This window comes from Rasamsonia emersonii (assembly GCF_000968595.1).
Source record: "Rasamsonia emersonii CBS 393.64 chromosome Unknown ctg1118621762196, whole genome shotgun sequence".
Lineage (NCBI taxonomy): Eukaryota > Fungi > Ascomycota > Eurotiomycetes > Eurotiales > Trichocomaceae > Rasamsonia > Rasamsonia emersonii.
The window spans coordinates 1-21,029 of NW_013562615.1; the positions used below are offsets into that span (position 1 = coordinate 1).

The 21,029-nt window shown below is 49.8% G+C and overlaps 5 protein-coding genes across 5 annotated transcripts; 2 read left to right on the top strand and 3 right to left on the bottom strand.

Annotated features, from left to right (window-relative positions):
• Positions 1-639: 639 nt before the first annotated feature.
• Positions 640-2,513, top strand: T310_9675 (uncharacterized protein; the record flags this gene model as incomplete). The annotated part of the gene is made up of 2 exons (XM_013467852.1): positions 640-1,515; positions 1,578-2,513. 2 exons carry the CDS (start codon positions 640-642, stop codon positions 2,511-2,513), a joined length of 1,812 nt encoding a protein of 603 aa, XP_013323306.1.
• A 1,945-nt stretch (positions 2,514-4,458) lies between these two features.
• T310_9676 (Cutinase) lies at positions 4,459-8,183 on the top strand (the record flags this gene model as incomplete). Its single annotated transcript, XM_013467853.1, has 8 exons — positions 4,459-4,910; positions 4,972-5,129; positions 5,197-5,335; positions 5,668-5,775; positions 5,920-6,150; positions 6,374-6,401; positions 6,634-6,900; positions 7,065-8,183. The coding sequence occupies 8 exons, from the start codon at positions 4,459-4,461 to the stop codon at positions 8,181-8,183; spliced, it is 2,502 nt and encodes an 833-aa protein (XP_013323307.1).
• A 340-nt stretch (positions 8,184-8,523) lies between these two features.
• On the bottom strand, positions 8,524-12,749 carry T310_9677 (2-alkenal reductase; the record flags this gene model as incomplete). Its single annotated transcript, XM_013467854.1, has 6 exons — positions 8,524-8,988; positions 9,051-9,290; positions 9,370-10,089; positions 10,226-12,228; positions 12,389-12,500; positions 12,573-12,749. The coding sequence occupies 6 exons, from the start codon at positions 12,747-12,749 to the stop codon at positions 8,524-8,526; spliced, it is 3,717 nt and encodes a 1,238-aa protein (XP_013323308.1).
• Positions 12,750-14,237: 1,488 nt separating this feature from the next.
• T310_9678 (cellulase/expansin) lies at positions 14,238-15,453 on the bottom strand (the record flags this gene model as incomplete). Its single annotated transcript, XM_013467855.1, has 2 exons — positions 14,238-14,648; positions 14,710-15,453. The coding sequence occupies 2 exons, from the start codon at positions 15,451-15,453 to the stop codon at positions 14,238-14,240; spliced, it is 1,155 nt and encodes a 384-aa protein (XP_013323309.1).
• A 483-nt stretch (positions 15,454-15,936) lies between these two features.
• On the bottom strand, positions 15,937-21,029 carry T310_9679 (Exocyst complex component Sec8; the record flags this gene model as incomplete). Its single annotated transcript, XM_013467856.1, has 14 exons — positions 15,937-15,999; positions 16,189-16,413; positions 16,487-16,510; positions 16,614-16,665; positions 16,720-17,702; positions 17,761-17,868; positions 17,925-18,070; positions 18,129-18,264; positions 18,327-18,770; positions 18,824-18,940; positions 19,001-19,980; positions 20,051-20,224; positions 20,305-20,715; positions 20,879-21,029. The coding sequence occupies 14 exons, from the start codon at positions 21,027-21,029 to the stop codon at positions 15,937-15,939; spliced, it is 4,014 nt and encodes a 1,337-aa protein (XP_013323310.1).

The window sequence follows — 21,029 nt, forward strand, 5'->3', positions numbered from 1 at the left end:
AGGGTATCTATAAGGCTCCGGGGATTGCTTCGTTTGCTGGAGTTGGGGTGCAGAGGATTCTGGAGAGTTGGTCGCCTCGGATGCCATTTTTTCTGCGATACGGGGGTAATCTCGATATCGGCACAGACATAGGCTATAATTTCCTAATTAGAAAGTCAGAAGAACCTCAGATATGACAAATTCAGTAAAAAATCGATGGGATTTGGTGAGAAAAATCAGTATTTTGGTGGTTTGGAGGGCTTCCGATACAAAAGTTGCAATTTTTTGAGGTTTTGGGGTGCCAAAACTGCACCAAATTTTGCATACGCTAAATTTCCTGCCCCGCATTCCTCCAGCTCCAACGAAGCCCCTCCAATCGTGTTCATGCAGCCAGTCAAGCCAGATACAGCTACTTTATTCGCTTGATCTGAGACCATTTATCTGACTACTGTCGAGCGAGCCCTCGAATGTCGCAAGAGGGCGTGCCCTCCGGTGAGTCAATGGTCCATTAATTTATTTCGGGTGTATAATTTTGCCACTTGTCGGCAGAACCATCTTGCGGAACACTAAATATAAAAACAGAAGAACCTTTTATTTGGAACTGAGTGACTGTTGTCCTACCCCGAGTCAAGTACTTCAGAGTCAGCCTTTTCTCGCAGCATGTCTCCCAGAGTGATCGTCTTCGATCTCCTGACAGCCCTGCTGGACAGCTGGTCGCTCTGGAATGCCGCCGCAGGAGACGACACTGCTGGCCGTCGCTGGCGAACTCGCTATCTGGAAATCACCTTTGGATCAGGCGCCTATCAGCCATATGAGCGTCTCGTCGAGCAGTCAGCCAGCGAGACGGGTCTTTCATCTGCTGCTGCTGCCACCCTGCTGGCCAGCTGGGACCAATTGCAGCCCTGGCCTGAAGTACCAGAGGTGCTTGAGAGTTTAAAGGCACGAGGCTACCGAATTGCCGTCGTGACCAACTGCTCCTCGCAGCTGGGACACCGCGCTGCTGTTCGCTGCGGAGTGCCCTTCGATGCAGTGGTGACGGCAGAGGAATCTGGCTTCTACAAACCGCATCCCAAGGCGTACCAGGCTATCCTCGATGCTCTGGGGGTCACCGATCCGTCAGACGCACTGTTTGTGGCAGGAAGCAACGGAGACGTTACGGGCGCCGCAGCAGCAGGAATGCCGGTAGTTTGGCACAATCGTGTCGGACTCCCTATGCTCCCGGGGTCTGCTCCCCTCGTCGAGGGTCAGTCTTTGCGCCAGGTCCTTCGAGAATGGCTGGGTTACAAGGGCCTGCAGAGATCGGAGATATCCACGCCTACGCTGTATCTCAATCGACGGAAATTCGCCGACAACTGCAAGCGGATGCATGACAGAGCGGCCGCGCTGAACGCGAAATTTCGTGTGCATATCAAAACGCACAAAACGATCCAAGGCACGGAAGAGGAGCTGCGACATGGCGATGGGCGAATCGTCTGTAGCACGCTGAAGGAGATCGAGTTCATTGAGCCATTGGTCAGGAAAGGAACCGTGCGCAGTGTAAGATTTAGAGACATCTGGCACAGTATAATTGATATTGAAAACCTGACGTGACGCTCTAGATTCTATATGGTGTCCCACCTGCAAAGTCATACATCCGACGGCTTGCGCTTCTGAAGAAGAGGCTGAAGGTCGAGTTCCTCCTGATGATCGACCACCCGTCGCAAATCTCTTTGCTGCAGGAGCAGAGCCCTGATGAGAAGTGGTCTATCTTTATCAAGATCGACTGCGGCACCCGCCGCGCCGGCCTGGAGCCAGAATCGCAGAGACTGAACGAATTGATCCAGACCGGACTGGAGGCAGAGAATGTCAACATCTACGGGTTTTATTGCCATTCAGGCCACTCGTATGCAAGCAGCAGTCTGCAGGAAGCGGAGGGCCATCTCATCCACGAAATCGCTTCCGCCGCCTCTGCTGCGAAGAAATGTCTGTCTCAGCAGCCAAACTTGGAGCTCACAGTGTCAGTGGGGGCGACTCCGACAGCGCACGCTGCCTCCGCGTCTGTCTCCCAGCAGCTGAAGGACCTTCCGGGACAGCTGGAGCTGCACGCGGGGAACTATGCCCTTCTGGACCTGCAACAGGTCGACACGAATTTGGTGACTCTGGACCAGGTCTCCAGCTGGATCGAGGTCGAAGTATGCAGTGTCTACCTGGAGCGACACGAGATCTTGGTCAATGTCGGCTGTCTGGGTCTGGGCCGTGAGCCAGGCCGCGAACCAGGCGTCTGGGGCCGTGCAAAGATTCTTGATAATCAACAGGACGGAGAAGAATACCCCTGGAATGTTGTTCGCTTGTCCCAGGAGCACGGCATCCTGGCCCCGCGAACCTCAGACCCGACAGCACAGGACCGGATGATCAGCGAGGTGAAGGTGGGTTCCCGAGTTCGCATCATCCCGCAGCATGCCTGCATCGTCGGCGCCATGTACGAGTCGTACATTGTGGTAGATGACGATGACGGGGTGTGCGTGGATGAATGGGTTCGGTGTCGGGGGTGGTGATGTTTTTGCAGAAGAATCAGCTCTGCACAACATGTTTATCCAGTCTCCTCTCCTCTAATCTAGATAGTCAAATCTGGAAGATTTTGTACAAATCTCATCGATTCAAATCTTTACCATCAAGTAAACTGCTACTCATTGTTAGCATTACCAACTCAGCCCAAGAAATTTCATAACGACAGTTTTGATCTGGGTGATATAGATTCCATACACCAAAACTTACTACATATGTTATTGTCTACCTTCTAGATCACATCCCATATCCATCTCATCAAATTTTGCAAGCTAATCATAACAACAATGCAGAATATACATATACAACTGTCCTCTCTCCACAACAGCTCTCAAATTTCTCGATAGTTCGAAACCATCACACATGAATTATTAGCTGGTTGACTTCAACAGGGATACTCCAAAAACTTTTCTTCCAACACTGGGACATATACTTGTTTTGTCTTGTCTAAGCCGGAGTTAAAGATGGGTTTATTTGGATCTATTCATTCCATGGAGTTTTTCCGGGGTAACAGGGATGAACGGAGAATAACACAACTCAAAGTTTAGTAATAGTTACAAGTAAAGTAAAAGCAACGATAAGCAATCTTACCGCAGTCTTGCGCAATTTTTTTCTTGCCTTGATCCGAGAGTCCGAGTACGGAGGACCCCCAACCGGGACCAAAATGGATCTTCTACAGTACCAAAGGATCTTCTTTTGGGTTAGCTCATCAAAGCAAACAAACACATCTCTCTGATCGCGACCATGACCAGGCGAACCACGATTCGCGACGGGGATTATTAATTCTTACCCCGTATTTTTGTTGACAGGGGTCTGTACCTAAAGCCCGGTCAGTTGACCACAGATAGGTCAGTTAGGTCACGCGGGAAGATTAGAACGAACGAGTGATCAGGAACACTAAAAAATCGCAGGAATCTGATTAGCGGTCTAAAGTTAGTAACTAAATCGGTCCGTCCGGCAGTCTGCAAATCGTTGACTGCGGCTAGAACTAGTGGATCGTGCCAGGGAAACAAACCGCCCTATCAGATGGCGATCTTGCATTCCTCAGAATCCTCATAGACGCCAGAGTTACATCGGCATGATGATGATAACGACCAGAAAAGCCACCCAGGGACGAACTACGGTGGAGGATTGCGGGGCACGGATTCCCAACAAACAAGAAGAACAGGTAGACAGATGGAGCGTTGGCATGGGAACTCCTTTTTTTTTTCTCTTTTTCTTTTCTTTTTCATAGAATCGTTCAGAAATACAGGTAGTGATATGAGTTGGTTGGGTATGATGAACTATAACCATATTGCCTACATATGTATATGCTTTCAGCAGACATGTATATGTATGACCTACATGTAGAGAGTACGGAGTACTTACTCTGCGAGAGATCTGAGCTCCTACTAACTTACGGAGGTTACATTCAACACATTTCTTCATCAGCGCACATCTACCTACGGGAAAATCGGTTTCCGGTTTTGGCAATATCCACCGTCTATCGATCCACCCAAGTTTAACTATTTGACGGACCACATGGACGGAGTACTCCGGAGTATACCCCGCATTGTTCTCTAATTGATCAATGATCATGCATGAACCACTGAGAGTGGTGACGAGCTGGCTCATTGGTCAACTGGCTAGCTAGCGTGTAAGCCAAGCTACATACATGTTCTCCGTGCGGAGTCTCTGTATGGAGACTATCTGACGTATGCATGGGGCTGGATGGCTGGCGCTGGCTAAATTCACGTCCGATGGAGGCCCCGAGTCAATCAGAATGTACTCCGTATGGAGTATTTAGTGTTAAGCTGTGAACCTGTCGAGTTGCTTTCTTTCTGACAGGTCAGGGTGTTGGTTTTGACGTCTTCCTACTGTCGACAGGGACAGACTGGACGAGAAATCAGTGCTGTTTGTATATATATAACATATATTTGAAATTCGACCAAGATCATGCTGTTCTCCAGACTGTCACTCGGGGCCTTGCTGCCTCTCTTCATCGGCACGCTGGCGTCGCCCTTGCCTACTGCTGCAAGATCAGGTCTGGTCAAAAAGGAGACGTCCCTGAATGAATTCCTCAGCATCCTCCTGGACCACCTCCCTGCCATCAATGAAACAATCTCCCAAGCGTCAGAGGTCATCACGGATCTAGATTCGGTCCTTGCCAAACTGGCCGGCTTCCAGACGACGTATAACGGCCTGAGCAGTGGTTCCTGCACAGAATATACCGTCATCTTCGCTCGCGGGACCAGCGAGCCTGGCAACGTCGGCGTCCTCGTGGGGCCGCCGCTCTTCCTGGCTCTCCAGGACCGGACGTCCGATCTCACCATCCAGGGTGTTAACGACTATGCCGCCACTGTCGAGGGGTACCTTGAGGGTGGTGACCCCAGCGGAAGCTCAGAAATGTAAGCAAAGATTAATGAAGCTGGTTATGCTGGCAGCATCTGACGGTATTTTCTTTTATAGGGCATCGCAGATCGAGTCGGCGCGCTCGTCCTGTCCGAACACCAAGCTGATTGTAGGCGGCTACTCTCAGGGCTGTCAGATTGTGCATAATGCCGTGTCCAAGCTGTCAGCCGACACGGCGTCGTGGATCAGCAAGGTCTTGCTGTTTGGAGATCCTGGTGCGTTATCCCTAAAACTCTAAACTCGAAGAAAGGAATAGTGGAATACTAACGCTTACCCGTACAGACGACGGACAAGCCCTGCCCCACGTCGACTCGTCCAAGGTGCACACCGTCTGCCACGACGGGGACGACATCTGCCAGAATGGCCTCTTCATCTTGCCGCCGCATCTGACCTATGCGCTGGACGTCACCAGCGCGGCTGCGTTTGCGATTCCGTCTTAATCGTAAGATGCAAGGAAGTCACAATATATATGAAGTCCATAAGAACATCATAAGATGATGAAGATATGAATCTGTGGATGATGATGATGATAAGCTGAGTGTGTGAAGTCAGGTGAAGAAGTGGGCGAGGTCGGCAGCCCTGAGCCTGGCCGCTGCCCAATCACCTTCCGATGCAATCAATCTGCAGGACAGATGGAAATGAGGAGGAACGAAATCGCGTGAAATGCGATTCAATGAATGTGTTCAATGTTTTTCTGATGATATTTATTTTGTCATATTAGAAATGAGTTGGTGTAATAATAACGGTGCTCAGAGATGATACGAATATTAGACGTTACTCCAGCAGGATGCTCAAGAGAAAACGGAGAAATAAGTCTAAAGGTGCAGTATCGCGTCTTCGAAACTGTAGAGAGGCATTTATGTGAGCGGACCAATCACCAACTGTGCGAGTCCATTGCTTGGCAACTTCAACAACATCATCTAGAACACTCATGTATCTCTAGTAACGCGACATTCATATATCCTCTTTTTCATAAAACACTATTCTATTTCTCACTGTATCCAGTGATTCCGCACGAATGGATGGCGCGGTCAACGCGTCGAATGTCGAGGACAAACCTCGCCAGAGGCATTCGTGCTCCACGTATGCTCGGCGAAAGGTAAAGTGTGATCGCCAGGAACCTTGCTCCTCCTGCGTCAAGACAAACTCTGAATGTCTTTATTCTGCCCAAACCACGTTATCACGGCGCCGGAAACGACATGACGCTCAGGAGGACGTATTCGCCCGCCTCCAGCGGTATGAAGAACTCCTGAGAAGAAACAATATTGACTTCACGCCCCGAGATAACTGGATCCATTTTGTAATCGAAGTCAATAATAACCAGCAGTCAAACTCTTCAACGCCTAGATTGTCTAATGAGACAAAGGCACACAGTAGGCCTCCAACGGGTGAGAACTGAGAAGCGTGAGTCACAAACAGCTTGTTACGCCCAAGTACGCTTGGTCTGACATTCCTATAGGAACTGGTGGGCGGGGCTGAGTGATGAGGTGAGAATTCGAGCGCGAGTTCGAGCGAAGTCTATTCGGCATCTAACGATATCTCACAGCTCCGAAACCCTAGACACCAGAAACTCCCAGGATCACTGGAAGAATCGTCTACAATCAACTCTCCAGACGCAAATTTGCTGCTTTTTGGACCTTCGCCTCAGAGCCTTGTTCTGGCAAATGCTCATCCCAAACCACAAGTCATATTTAAGCTCTGGCAAATTTTTCTTGATAGAGTAAATCCTCTCACCAAGATCGTCCATGCTCCAACGCTGCAGCAGCGGATTTTAGAGGCGATGGACAATGTACAGGACGTCCCTCATGGCTTGGAAGCTTTGATGTTCTCTATATACAATATCGCGGTGACATCCATGACGACTTCGGAATGCGAGACGGCATTTGGAGAAGAGAGATCGACTTTGCTGGCGAGATATCGAACTGCGAAGCTAACTTTACTTCCTCTCAGGACTTGACAGTGCACCAAGCATTTGTTCTTTTACTGGTATGTGGAGCTGCCAAATTTTCCCATTTCTTCATTTACGAACGGGAATGATTTGGGTTTCTGCCTTTAAATGTGCCATTCTGCTTTCCCCACCCCCCTCCCCCTTTAATGCGGTAGTGTGGAAGACGTACAAAATCTATCATGGACTCATCTGACAGTGTTAGCTTTCAAATCCCGACTCTGAGTCGACTTTTATCCTAGCCGGGGTGGCAGTGAGGATAGGGCAGCGACTTGGTCTTGGAAACGACAATCCTGGATTATCCTTTTTCGAACAAGAAATGCGCATCCGATTATGGTGGCAGATACTCTTTCTGGATGCTCGAGCCAGCCAGGGATGCCCAGGAGTTACAAACCGCTCTGCGGTAGCAACAGAGCTTGCAAACATCAAGCTACCTTTGAACGTTAACGATTGTGACCTCTATCCAGAAATGTCAGAGCGACCTCCAGAACACGCAAGAGCGACAGAGATGATTTATTGCCTGCTTAAATACGAAGTCAGCACCATCTTTCGTCACTCACCACACGCGGCCGCACTCCGGGCTGACCCGCGGAAAATAACAAACTCGACTGTGCCTATGTCGACCAAAGACAGGTTGATCGACGAGCTGGAATTTCTCTATAATCAGAAGTATTTGCAATATTGCGATCCAAAGGTACCACTGCACCATCTTGCTATCACCATGGCCAAATTGGGAATATGTGAACACTATAATCTAATTCGCAAGACGAAATTTGCGCAGCACCTGCTGAGTCACATGACCGCCAGAACGCAGTTGGATGCGCTCATCTACATGCTCAATGAGCTGCGCCGACGGACGACGGGCGAATTAGTAACAACCGCATGGGAACAAGTCGAGATGGTCTTCGATTATCATCCACGACTCATTAAGGACACCGATAACACGTTATATGTTGCGATTGGAGACTTGACACTTAAGGCTTGGGAAGCGAGAGAAGCGGCGCTCTCCAGCGAGGCAGTGGATCTAAGTCGACAGTCGATACCAAATTACATCTTTGCTTTATTGTCGAGAAGAAATTCCAATGCCGGTGACTCATTTGTCAAGACGGCCATCGCGGCCGCAGATAGCAGACAATCTACGGACCGCCAGTCACAATCAGTCCACGACAACGATGGACAGGCTGCGAACTTTAATTCCACCATGGACGAGACTACTTCCATGTCTCTGGAAGCGCCCTCTGTGGATTGGACGTTCTGGGAAGATTTGCTTCAAGGGCACGAACCGGAAGATTTTGGACAGCCATTCTTCGGTCAAAATGGCTGATTATGGTTTCTTGCTGGACGACCTTGCATTACTTCCGCACTAGTCTAATCAGACAGAATACACGTCTTTCATTGATTTTGAGACGGGGCTCGAAATCGCAGCATAGCAGATATGTCTGCGAGACCTTCATTACGAAGAGCAGAGAACATTAAGCATTATCAATTTGATATTTCACACCCAAAAATCCGCAATGACCTGAAGAGAGAAGAGTGAAAAATATCACAGTTGGACAATAATGTACATGTACAGTGTACAGTTCAAAACAAGGACTCAATATCATGACGCTTCAGCCGCTGCTATGATTGTCTCCCTGGTGATGGAGCTCTGTTCACACATACTCTTAAAGACGTCCCCCAGCCTCGTATAACGCTAATGGAGTATCGATCTCCGCGACCTGTCCACGGTCAATGACGCAGATCCTGTCATAACTGATTATTGTCTTGAGTCGGTGAGCGACGCACAACAAGGTTCGTCCCCGGAAGCCTTCTGAAATCACTTTCTGAATCTTGCGATCCGTTTCAAAGTCAATGGAGCTGGTTGCTTCGTCGCAGACAATTATCTGGCTGCCTCGCACTAAGGCGCGAGCGAAAGCGAGGAGTTGTCTCTGGCCAAGGGAGAAGTTTCGCCCTTCTTCCTCGACTGTTGTCTCCAGATTAATGTGACTCTGAGAATTCTCCTCTTCTTTGCTGCTGTTGCTGGCGTCAACGAGCTGTGATTGTCGAAGGGCGGACCAGAGCTCGAGATCGGCATGAGAGTTGAAAGGATCAAGATTGGACCTGACAGTGCCGGCGAAGATCGTGGGATCCTGGGGGATAATAGACACCCGTGACCGGAGGTCTTGCAGCCCTACTGTCCTAATATCAATACCATCGACTTCAATTCTGCCTTTTGCAATTCCACCATTCGGAAGAGAGCCATGGTAATGCTGGATTTTCCTGCTCCAGTACGGCCAACAATCCCTATTCTCTCACCAGGCTTGACGTGAAGATTGAATCCTTCCAATGCCAAAGGTAACTGCGGACGGTACCTCATGTGCACATCGTGGAAGACGATCTCCCCCTTCTGGGGCCAGTCCTCCGCTACAGCAATAGTGTGAACTGGAGCTTCCTGCTCAATGTCGTGTGCCATAGTAGCAAATCCGCTCCGTGGAATGCATGCTGTTCTCAACGTCCGCAGCTTGCCTCACGGTGAACTGGAGCATTTGAACAACAGTTAAGAGGTATGACAGGACCAGTCCACTAATGCTAGGGGAACCATTAAAACGTGAGGTTACAACTAGGATCTCTGTCACGAAGACCATAATCGTCCCAATTGCGTCAAGTCGGACGCTCAGCCAGCGCTGGTCGGCGAAGGTCAGAAAATATGCACTGTCCATATCATCGACTGCGTTATTGATCCTCCTGAGGAATTGATCCTGTAAACCATAGTTTCGTATTGTCGAGATGCCAAAAATCGCTTCATTGAAACGTGCAAACACGACGCTGCGCAAGACTGCTTCATGCCTCTTGAGGCCCCGCGCAGTTCCGTGATAATAAGCCGCCACAGACAGGTATATTAGAAGCAGAGGGCCCAGTGCAGCGGCAAAATAATAGTAATAAGCGATGATGAGGATAAACACGGAAATGATCATGGCGATCGTCATGTCAGCCACGCGCATCGTGTCGGTCAGGTTGTTATCCATGGTGTCAATATCCTTGGAAAAGCGGTTCATGATGCGGCCCAGAGGCGTTGTGTCAAAGATGGGAGCACGCAAGACTCGGTGTATGGCTCTGTGAAGGAGCTTTTTGCTCGCCTCTGTCCCGGCCAGAGAGAGACTGATTGAGTACAGGAACAGTATAACGGCTTGGGCTACACCCAGCGCAGCATAGATGCCGATCTGTGATCCGTCAATATCCATCACAAAGGTCTGCATTGACATAAGTACTAACGTATTTGCCAGTAGAAAGCCTAAACTTGTCTGAGCTCCACCACGCCAACCACAGGCTGGTGATGATGTTGCCTCCCTGAGCAACGAGCAGAAGTGCGAGAATGAGAGGCAGGACGAGAATGGAGCCGGCTGCCTTGAAGTAATGATAGTATATACTCCAAGGGACGCTATCGAGTCCTTTCTCTTCTTCTTGCATCAGAGAGTCTTTCGAGTTCTCCATCATATTTGAAGTTTTTTGAACAGCTGAGTGGTCCGCAGCGGATGCTTCAGCATTGCCGTCTTGCTGGTCACGATCGACGGTTGCCATCATCGCTCTGAACCGTTCATTACGCGCCATGAGATTGTCGAACGTGTCGCAAGCAGCGATCCTTCCATCATCCATGATGATGATCCTATCACAATGGTAGAGGACATGAAGCTGGTGAGTGGCAAGAATCCGGCACTTATCTTTGAGGAGCCCGCAGAGGGCATGCTCCATAATATGGCGGCCAACATGAGCATCAACCGCAGAAAGGGGATCATCCATGAGTATGATGTCAGCGTCCGAATAGATAGCTCGAGCAGGGCTCACACGCTGTTTCTGTCCACCAGAGAGGTTGATCCCTCGTTCACCGATCTCTGTGAAGCGGCCATGGGCGAGGATATCCAGATCCTGACGAAGGGAGCAGGCTTCGATCACTTGGTTGAATCTCGTCTCGTCGAGCTCTTTCCCAAAGGTTATGTTCTCCTGTACCGTGGCGTTCTGAATCCAAGCGTTCTGCGGGCAGTATGCCTTGGAACCGCCGACGATGGCGGTGCCACTTGTCTTGCGCATGTCTCCCGCGAGAGCGGCTAGCAGAGAGCTCTTCCCAGAGCCGACCCCTCCTACGACTGCTATGAATTCATTCCGACCGATCTGGAGGCTGAAATTTGTGATTTTAAACGGCCCTAGCTCGATACGCGAAACCTCCGCGTCTGGGTTAGGGTTAGTTTTTTCTTCCTCTTTCTTTAGGGTCTTTCCCCCAGACTTTTCGGTCTTCTTCTTCTTCTTCGCCTCTTTAGCTTCCTTGTTTGCATTTTTCTTCTTCTTTGGCTGTTCGTCTGAATCTTCCGGAGCTGAGTCGTCGTCTGACTCTGCCGCAACCCTTTCCCAGGTGAATTCCGCCTTATATAGCTCCACGGCATTTGCTGCATCACCGACTTGCTCTATGTCATTCTTCTGGTCCTCCGCTAGGAGGAACTCTTCAATTCTGTTTACAGCCGCGAGAGCATCAGTGACCAAGCCGATAACCATTGGAAAGAGCATCAGGGGCATGCGAAGCTGATTGAAAAGGGTCAGTGATGAGAAAATCGGCGCCGGGTCCAAAGGGTGACGAGAGAGAGAGAAGGTGATGAATGCCAGCATTGACGCGAACACCGGAACGGACATGCCGACGGCATTGACTGCGTTTCGTATGGCAAGCAGAATCTGGATAGTTAGGATCTCTTGATGGCGAATCTTGGCGATCCGGTCCAGGAAATCCATTTCCCAGGCATAGTACTTGACAAATCGTATGGCATGAAGAACCTCCTGCGTCAAGCTGACTCTTTTGTCTGTCAGGAGGTTGATCGTTGCTCGCTTTGCAAACATGGCGCGAACGGCCATTCCCATTATCGGAACAGAGAGCAGGAAGAGTCCAATCCCCGGCAAGGCGCTGTAGGTCAGGTTGACCAAGAGGAGCGCTATGGTGACGACCAGCGCCACGGAAGACGTCCACACAATGTGGAACCAGCCGGCTGCTTTGTCGATGCGATTGGTGTCTGTTGACATGAGACTGATGATTCGACCGTTGCTCCATCCCTTTCCTCCATACTGTTTATCCATCTGGTCTGCATACCATTTCTTCTCCTCATCACTGCCCGGTTTGATATCAGCTGGGGGTTCCTGTGGTGGTCTGCCCCCTGCTTTTGCGCGTCCTGATATTGTCATGGCCTTGTTGAAGATGAGTGATATCAAAGCCGAGCGAACTTGGCCACCGACCAGCATCCCTCGGTACATGAAATGGTTATTTCCGATGCTTCCCAGGATTTGCATTCCCGTGATTCCCAGCGCCCATCCAATTCCCACGCCGATTGCCGGGCCTTTTGCTCCGGTCTTATCTGCAAGCCAGGCATCAGTTGCGAAAGTGATCAGGTATTTCAGAAGATAGGGCATCAGGATCTGAACGAGCGAGGCGATCAAGGAGCAGATGCCTCCGATGTAAAATATCGGTCTTGAAAGTGTCCAAAATAGCTCCTGCCAGGGGGCTTTTTGATTTACGTTCGACCCGCCTGTCGAAGGCTTCCTGGAGACGCGCAGCGATAAGGGGGGCGGTGCGGTTTGGATTGACGCGCCAGATGTCGTTCATTTCAGGGGGCCGCTGGTATCCAACCTGCGGACGTATCAGCATTAAGTGCTTAAATACATGTATGTACTGTGCATGCATTGTATGTGACAGACTCACCGACATAAGCGGACTCATCCATTCAAAAGTCAGAAGGCTGAAGAAACCGGCTCGAAACTCGGGCGAAACAGCTCGCTCGGAGGGGACAGGAGGCTTTCGACGCCGTTTGAGGGGGTTCAGCCGCGACAGCCAGCTCGATCTCGCCAGTAACACTGGGCCTTCCTCTTTTGCCTCCATTTGTATATACTCCGTTAGGAGTTTAGTAGAGAGGGGTGTGTTGCTGAACTAATAGGTCTAGGTCTCAACGACAATGAAAGCGGCGCAATCAGTCGCTAGCAAGTAAGGAAAAAAGAAAGGTGAATTAAACGCCGTAGACAAATAAAAGGATGAAGCTTTTTTCTTGTTGAACTTCCTCAATCCAACAAATAATTGACATGAAACGAGCGAGGAGATAGATACTATTAACGTACCACACAGTACAAACGACAGATCCTCTTCACCTCTTATAAGAATATGGGGGAAAATCCCGGCTAACACTTTTTTTTTGATTTACTTTCGGCCCATCCTATCCTATCCCATACTATGCAATGACCTGTCTGTGATACCCAATCGGGAAATGGTTTGATGGTTCGGGCCCGAAGGAGCCTGAACAGGTTATCCTCGGGCCCGATGTTGCCTTATTTGGAAACGCCGATTTACCAGTAGTACTAGGTGCCTAGGTACCTGGTATTAGAACAAGACAAATGAATTCTAATTCTAAAGACTAAGTAATAAATAACTTCTGACTATAAGAGGCTTTTTTTTTGACTAAAAAAAATAAGAATTGATTTCTTGAATTCATTGATTTGATGAAATCTCGTGGCTTTGCTCGAAGTCGATAGATAAATACATGTACAGTAAGTACGTCATAGCCGACATAACTACTCCGTATATACTCTCTATACATGTATTGAATATGGATATGCAGATAAATAGCACGTATATAATTACAATTGCAACCTCTCCCAATGAGTTTCAAGTCAGTCCAGTTTTTGAGCAAGTTATATCAACATCAACAACAACAATAAGAAGAAGAAGAAGAAGAAGAAACAATCTATCCCAGCCAAGATGATGATAAATAAAAAGCAATCCCTCTTAGGACCTTAAAATGAACAATCTTTTCGCCTCACAGGAAAGATCCGACAGGCAACAAAATCAGAGCCTCCTCCGCTTCTTGCTGAAGGACTATTACTCCCGGTAACAGCTGTACTGTGACTTGACGTGGAATGACCTCCATGGGAGGTTCTAATACATTATATATACTAGTGATAAATGAGGGCTGCTAAGAAATGAGTCTAAGAGCCTTGCCATAAAATATGTTGGGAATTTTCTGCCAAGAAAAAAAATAAATAAATAGGAAAAGTGCGTAATTGTATTGATTGTCTATCCAATATTTACAGATAAAGGAAGGAAGGAAGAGAATCCATTCAAAAATGATTATTCTTTCCAAAAAAAAAAAGGACCCGCCCACCAGGGTGGGGATGTGATAGAAGAAGAGAACAGATCAAAAGGTGATTTTTTTTCTCTTCTCTCGTCACACGTGACAAGAAGCCAAGCTCATGGAGCTCGAGAATAGAGAATAGAATGGGAAGGAATTTCTCAACGGAGAAACGAAAGGAAAAAACAAAAAGTAAAGAAAGGTCTCCGACCTTTGTTCCCACAACAGCCTATCTGTCGGACATCAAATCAAAAGTTCGAGCTAGCGGTCGTCGACGACCCGGAGCTGCAGCTGACATTGTTGACCACGATACTCTTCCCCGTAATGCTGGTGACACGGACATCGACCGTGTCCGTTCCAAACCCGCTGCTGTTCTCAAAGTAGTTGTAGTACGCCCGCGTGGTTGACTGCCAGGTGTTGCCGCCGTCCGTGCTGACCTCGAGCGACTTGACCGGCACGTTGGAATTGACGACTTGCATGGCGAACCAGTACTGCGAGGTGCCGTCCTTGTTCTGGAGGATGATCGGGCTGTCGATGCCGCATTCGACGATCGTCCAGTCCACGTTGATGACGCCCACGGATGTGGCTGCCAGCTCGGCGAAGGCGTTCTCGAACAGGTCCAGGTGGTTCTCTCCACATCCGGGGCATTCGTCGACGATCTGTTGCATGCAATTAGCTCCAAAATTCATCTTCATCTCCAGTTTCTTTTAATGGACGCACCATCGCCTTGATCGAGTTACCGCTAGGACCAGTGACAGACACGCACGCACCGCAGTTGGCGGCATCATCCCAGTTCGAGTCGGACAGCGCAGTCCCAAAGATGCCTGCAGGAAGCGTGTACGAAGTGAACGAGCATGTCCCAGCGGCAACGTCGCCTCCGTAGAACGTAGCCTGACCAGAGTTGGTAGAGCCCAGGGCCACTAGAGAGGATGTTAAAGAGGATGTCAAAGAGAACGCGGCAGAAGTTGACTGTGCAGGGGCAGCACTGATAGAAGACGATGAAGAAGAAGCCACTTCTGACGTAGAAACCACTTCAACAGGAACTTTTGAAGTCGTCGCAACTGGAGCTGCTGTTGTCACAGCCGTTGTTGCTGTTGTTGTGCTGGGTTCTGGCTGCTTCTGCTGGATGCTGGCGGCGACAGTAGGCGTTTCAGATGACACAGGGGCAGCAGCAGTTGTCGAAACAGCGCTCGCTCCAGCAGAGGTCTGACTGGTACTTGATGTTTCAAGGGTGACCTGAGTCGTCGTCGTCGAAGTGGTCCTGATAGTGGTTGTAGGTTCAGGCGAAGAAGACGACGCTGGTGATGACGATGGCGATGGAGTCGCAGAAACAGTGACATAGTACGTTTTCAAGGCATATCCAATGGGACACTGGCCATCACGACGAAAGGGCTGGTTAGGACTGGCCGTGGTTGCTGCACTGAGGGCAGCAATTGCAACAGCTGCAGCTTGGTAGAACTTCATGGTTCCTTTCTCTCTACGCGATTTGCGGAAAAATTGAGGTCAAAGATGTCGAGTATAATGAACAAGGCAGTGATAATAAAAGAATGGATGAATGATAATCTTTTTCTTTTTCAAAGATCTGTGTAAGGAACGGCGACAAATGGGAAGAAATGAACGAAAGGAGGACGCTGTCTCAGACAGCGAGCGGATGGGCACCTGTATAGGGAGAGAAAGGAGGAAACGAGGAGAGAAAAAAAAATGAAGACGAGGAGAAAAGAAAGAATAAAAGCATCGAAAGAGAGCCATGGATCTTAAGAGCTCTAGATCCCATATAGACAGACAGATAGCATTGAAGCTAGTTCTCACCAACAGTGGGCCGGTGAGACACGGAGACTACTCTAGACGACATAATTAATTCATTTCACTCCCATTCCTAAAAGAGTAAAGTGAGAATAGTAGAGGGGGTCGTAGATATATCGTCGTGATCTGGCAAATTGATGGCGTTCAAGTCGAGGCACTCCACCAGTGACCTGACTGGAATGAGCTTTCATATCCATGGACTGGGTACTTTACGGAGTTTTCACTGCAAAACAGAGTAAATCTGCTACAAATCTCAGACACGAGCTTAGCTTAGCACCATCAGGCAGTTCCCGGTTGGTAAATACATGTGCACATCCATATGAACAGTAGTTGGCATGTAGTACAGAGTATACTCTCAGGACCTTACTTAGGCATTGGACTGAAATTCGAACTTACCGTAAAGTCCAGTGTTGAGCTGGGGGGAAATAACCCCAACCCCATTGCGTCCCCTTCATTAATATCCCTGAAACGCCCTAACCCAGAAAAGCGTCTTGACCACGCGAGCGGCCTCCTGTCAACGTCATTTAGCGCCGGAAGCCAACGAAGCGGATCGGCCTTGACAGACGGCCGAGAGATCCGAATAAAAGGAAGGCGCATAATGCATTTTGATATTATTTTCCACTATTATTAACACACAAAAACTAACTGCTTTTCCAGGAACAAAGTCCCTTGATGCGCGTAAACATACACATACACATACACGTTCCCACGCCAAGTGCTATCTATCTGTAGTCAATAATACTAGTTGATATAAAGTAAAAGACATGCGCATATACTAGATGAGGACTCATCCCAGAAGTGAGCCAAGCCATGCGACATACACTGAGAAGATTTTTCCTCGTAAAAAGACCCATGACACCAGCCATCATGTGCCTGGACGGACAAAAACAAACAGCAGGGAGACAAAACAAGAGAAAACGACTCTACTTGGAATCCCACATCACCTCGTTCAGTCTCAACATCGCCTCGGCATTGCTCCGCTTGGCCGCCATGTAGTCCTCGCGGTTCTGCTCTCCCTTAGGACCCCGCATGATCTCCGAGAAACAGAGATCGATCAGCACTTTCAATTCGTCATAGGTGAACGGCTCCCCATTCCCTGCCGCAAGGGCCTTCTCACCCTGCGTTGCAAATGCTTCCTTCTCCTCCTTGGCATAGTCCAGGGCCTTCTGCGGACCCTCCAGGAACCAGTCGAGGAACTTGGCACTGCGAGGAAGGGCAACCACCTCGTGAAATTGCTCGCCCTCGGTTTTCTCTTTGTCCTTCTTCGGCTCCGGGCTTGAGTCGATGATGATGTTCTTCAGATTCTGCTGAAGGACAAGCACATCCAGCTGCAGCCGAAGGGCACCATTATTGTTCATCGCACCAATGTAACGAGTACACGAGACGAAAACTTGGTCGATGAATCTTGCCAGGCCTGACGTAATAAACCGACGCTCGTTTGTCCCAAGGTACGAGGAGATGTTCGTATCAAAGGAAATCAAGTCATTGTTCAGCTCGAGGATGGGCGGAGACGCCGAGGTAGGTTGCGTAGGAAGGATGAGATGCCAGTTCTGGTTGTTGGCACTGGGACTCGGAGTCGTGGGAGTTTCTTCTACCTTTTGAGGGCCATTCGGACCCGCCATCGCCTTTGTCAGCACATGAATAACTCCGCACCTAACGTCAATGTGCAATGTTAGGAGAGCGGTGGTAGCCAGATTTCGCAGAGATTGAAGGGTGTTGTCAAAAATGACGACTGTCTCCTGGTTCATTGGCAGATAGACCGGCTGGCTGATGCTGTCGCGTTGTGGTTTCATAGCAGAGATCAGAGTCCATCGACGAGTCTGGGTCGTCCGCCCCGACTCGGACCGTGAAGAATCAACAGTTGACGTTGTGATATATCTCAGTTTTGCGAGATGGCTCGCGAGCCAGTGCTTTTGAAAGAGTGTGTTAGATTGTCTTTTCTCGGACTTCTAGTTCGTCGCTACTCACCATGCTGTTGTACAGTAACGACAACGCCACAACAGTCTTGGGATCGGAGATGATATCGTAGGGTTCCAGTGGCGTTTCGTTGGTCTTTTTGATGAGAAGCTCGGTTTCCTATTGCTACTGTCAGCAAGACTGTCTCCTCTACAATAGAATCTCAGGATACTCACTCTGTCGATAAGCTCCTTCTTTTTCGCGCCACTCCCAGTCCACAGCTCTGCAGCCGTGTCGTGGATTTCCCCAGATTCAGCAAACGCTGCTGCTGCCTTGAATCGAAGGCCTCCAGAAGGTTGTGATGCCACTCGCGTTACAAGTGCTGAGGATGATCAGCTTAATTGAAGTGCAGTGTACGAATCTCCATGATGCTCACTCACCTTTGTACCATCCGCAGCACTTGTCGTAGTATGTCACGATCTGACTGAGGACCATTTGAGTGAACATTTGATCGTGCGGGATGCTGTCCAACATCTTGCTGAAGGCTTTCACCAAGGACATGAAATTAACAGTTCCCTAAAGGCGAACCAGGTTAGAGAGCAGCCAGAGAATAAGATTACGCAGTAAAGGCTGCTGACCTTGAAGATGGGCTTGGGAGACACGGTGGCCCAATTCGGGTCCTCCGCAAAGGCGTCCGGAGCAATGAAAGTCAACGTGCAGAGATCTGTAATTGCCTCATCCAGCTGCGGCTGGAAGACGTTGACCAAGAAATCATCCAAAAAGGAGGTCAAGGTACCGATCGCGATCTCGGAGTCAACAGGCACAAGGTCCTTGAGCCGCTGAATGAATGACAGCGACGGCGGGAGAAGGAGACCAATATTGAACACGCTCGGTTCGATCAGGAGCTTGTGGCCAGTGCCGGAATTCCCCTGTCTCGACTGCGACTTATCACCAGTCGTTGTCTTCTGCGACGACTTGGTCACCAGTCCAGGCACAGAAGATCTCAATATCTCCTCCAAATCCTCTCGTTCCGCCCTCATCTCAGTCGACTTCTTGTCGATTTCGGACAGCTTAAACATTTTCTGCGACGATATCAGTGCTCCTGATCCGCGTTGAAGGAGACTGCCATCCTTACACTGGACTTATCCCTCTGATTCAAGGAATAATTGCGTCTGGCGTTCGCTTCGCGAGGAGCTGATCGATAAGAGTCATCACCGTCGGTGGCCAAATAATCATGCAGAAGGGAGCGAATCTGGGTTCCCGTTTGGCAATTAATACATGCTTTGAGCCAAAGGAAAATCAATAAACGTACCTCGCTCTGGTAGAGCTTCCACAACTCTTTAAAACCATCCGCCAAAGTGCCTCTGCGCATCCCCTCACGCTCGACAATGCCTGTGATGACATCGTGAACGACACGGTGGCCTTCTGCAATGGCCTCAAACTTGGCGTAGAGAATGTGAAGAAACTCAGTCAGCACATGGCCGCGCTGCTCGTTGATCTCTGTCGGTAGGCCAGTTTTACTGTCCTGAGACAAGAGGCCTCGCGCCAAGTTTGGATGACGAGCATCGACCTCTGCACTGGTCTTGTCAACCACGGAATACAGCTCGACTGGTAACCTTTGCTCTATCCGGTCGACGGCGACATCGAGGCGGCCCATCTTATTTAGGGCTTCGATGATCACTCGGATATAGTAGAATGTGTCAGCTTCGGGGTTCCGAGAGGCGTCTTCCACCATGGGAGACGACATATCTAGCTTCGCCAGGAAGCTGTAGACAGGTCTGTCCCAGGTCGAGGTGCTCCAGCTGCCGCCTGCTCCCCCACCCTCCTTTTCGGCGGCAGGGGATTTCCATCGATCTTGACAATACGGAGATTTCAGGTACAAGTGGTCATGCAGCTCTTCAATCAGGATGTCAGTAAGTGATGTCTCTTGGTTGCTGAAATAGGCGCGCAGATCCACGAGAGCTCCAATGTTCTCAAATTCGGACCGGCGCATCAACCGGAGCCCCTCATGGAGGATGTCGACCGCGGCGAGGAAGCGCTTTTCCGATATCCGGGCTTCTAGCTTTTCCGGAAGTGACTGGATCTCCTGGATGTGGTTAAACAGCTGCAGGACATCGTCGTATTCCTGAGAGGACATTGCCAAGCCCTGCAACTCGGGTTTTGTAGTGATCAGACCAGCCTTTGCCTCCTCCAGAGAGTTCCTCAACGCCCGAACTTTGTTTTGTGAGTTGTGGATACCGTTTTGGATCTTGTGATAAGTACCAATGGAGCTGTTAAATCCCTGGTGGTGTTCTAATGAGACAGAATACGACCCATCAGCTTGCAAGTTTGTTTCCCGATTCGGACACAAGACCCAACCTACCGTTGACGATCGACTTCAGGGTCTTCTGTATCAGCTTATGCGTTTCCAGGAACTCTGGCTCGCGGTCTGCTTTCCCCAATGTACTGTTGTCCATCAACTGCAACGCCACCTGGACTGGTGTGCAGTCGTCCGCTGCCATGAAATCCCATCTACGCTGAATCGTCTGGAGGACATCTGTAAAATCGCAGAGTCAGCAAAATACCGAAAAACAGCCATTGAGCCATAATCTCTGTACTGGCACGGCAACACCATACCTTCAATGGACTGCGGCCCGCGCGACCCATTTGTATCTGAGCGACCTCTCGGCTTCGTATAGTCGAGCTCATCCCTGTCTGGCCGCCATCTGGTGCCTGTGTCGACGTCCCTGGGACGCGACCGCGATGCAGAGGACTGAGGCGGTCGTTCCCAGTTGGGTCTGTCCCGCCCGCGCTCGCGGGACGCAGTCGACGACGCCGTTGTCGGGCGCTGTTGCGACTCTTCACTGTAGAATCCTCCGTAACCACCTGGGCGACGCTCTCGCTCTCGTCCTCCGCTTCCTCCATACCCGTTCACGCCCAGGCTACCTCCACCGCCATATGCTCCTCCTCCGTCGGAGCGTCCCGAGTCGGAGGGATACCCGTATCCGTTTGTATAGGGGCTGCGGCCGCTCATGCCAGACTCCGGGTCTAGGAATCACAGAATGGCAGAGGTAGATCAAGTCGCCAACAGAGGAGGCAGTGGTTTGTTCTGCAGAGGATGGGAACGGCGGATTCGAGTGTAGCGGCAGGCGGACACAGACGCGGTTTGATGCGGCGGAGCGATCGGAGGTCCGATTGTCAACTCGCTGACCATGTTCCCGCGGGGCAGTTTCCAGTGCTGATGTGGAAGGTCTTCCGTCGCGTCCAAGCCCCAGATCTCGGTGCTGACTTGGACTGGGGTCGATTATTTGAGGGTCTGACCAGACTATATGATTATTTCCAGGGGCGATAACGAAGGCCAT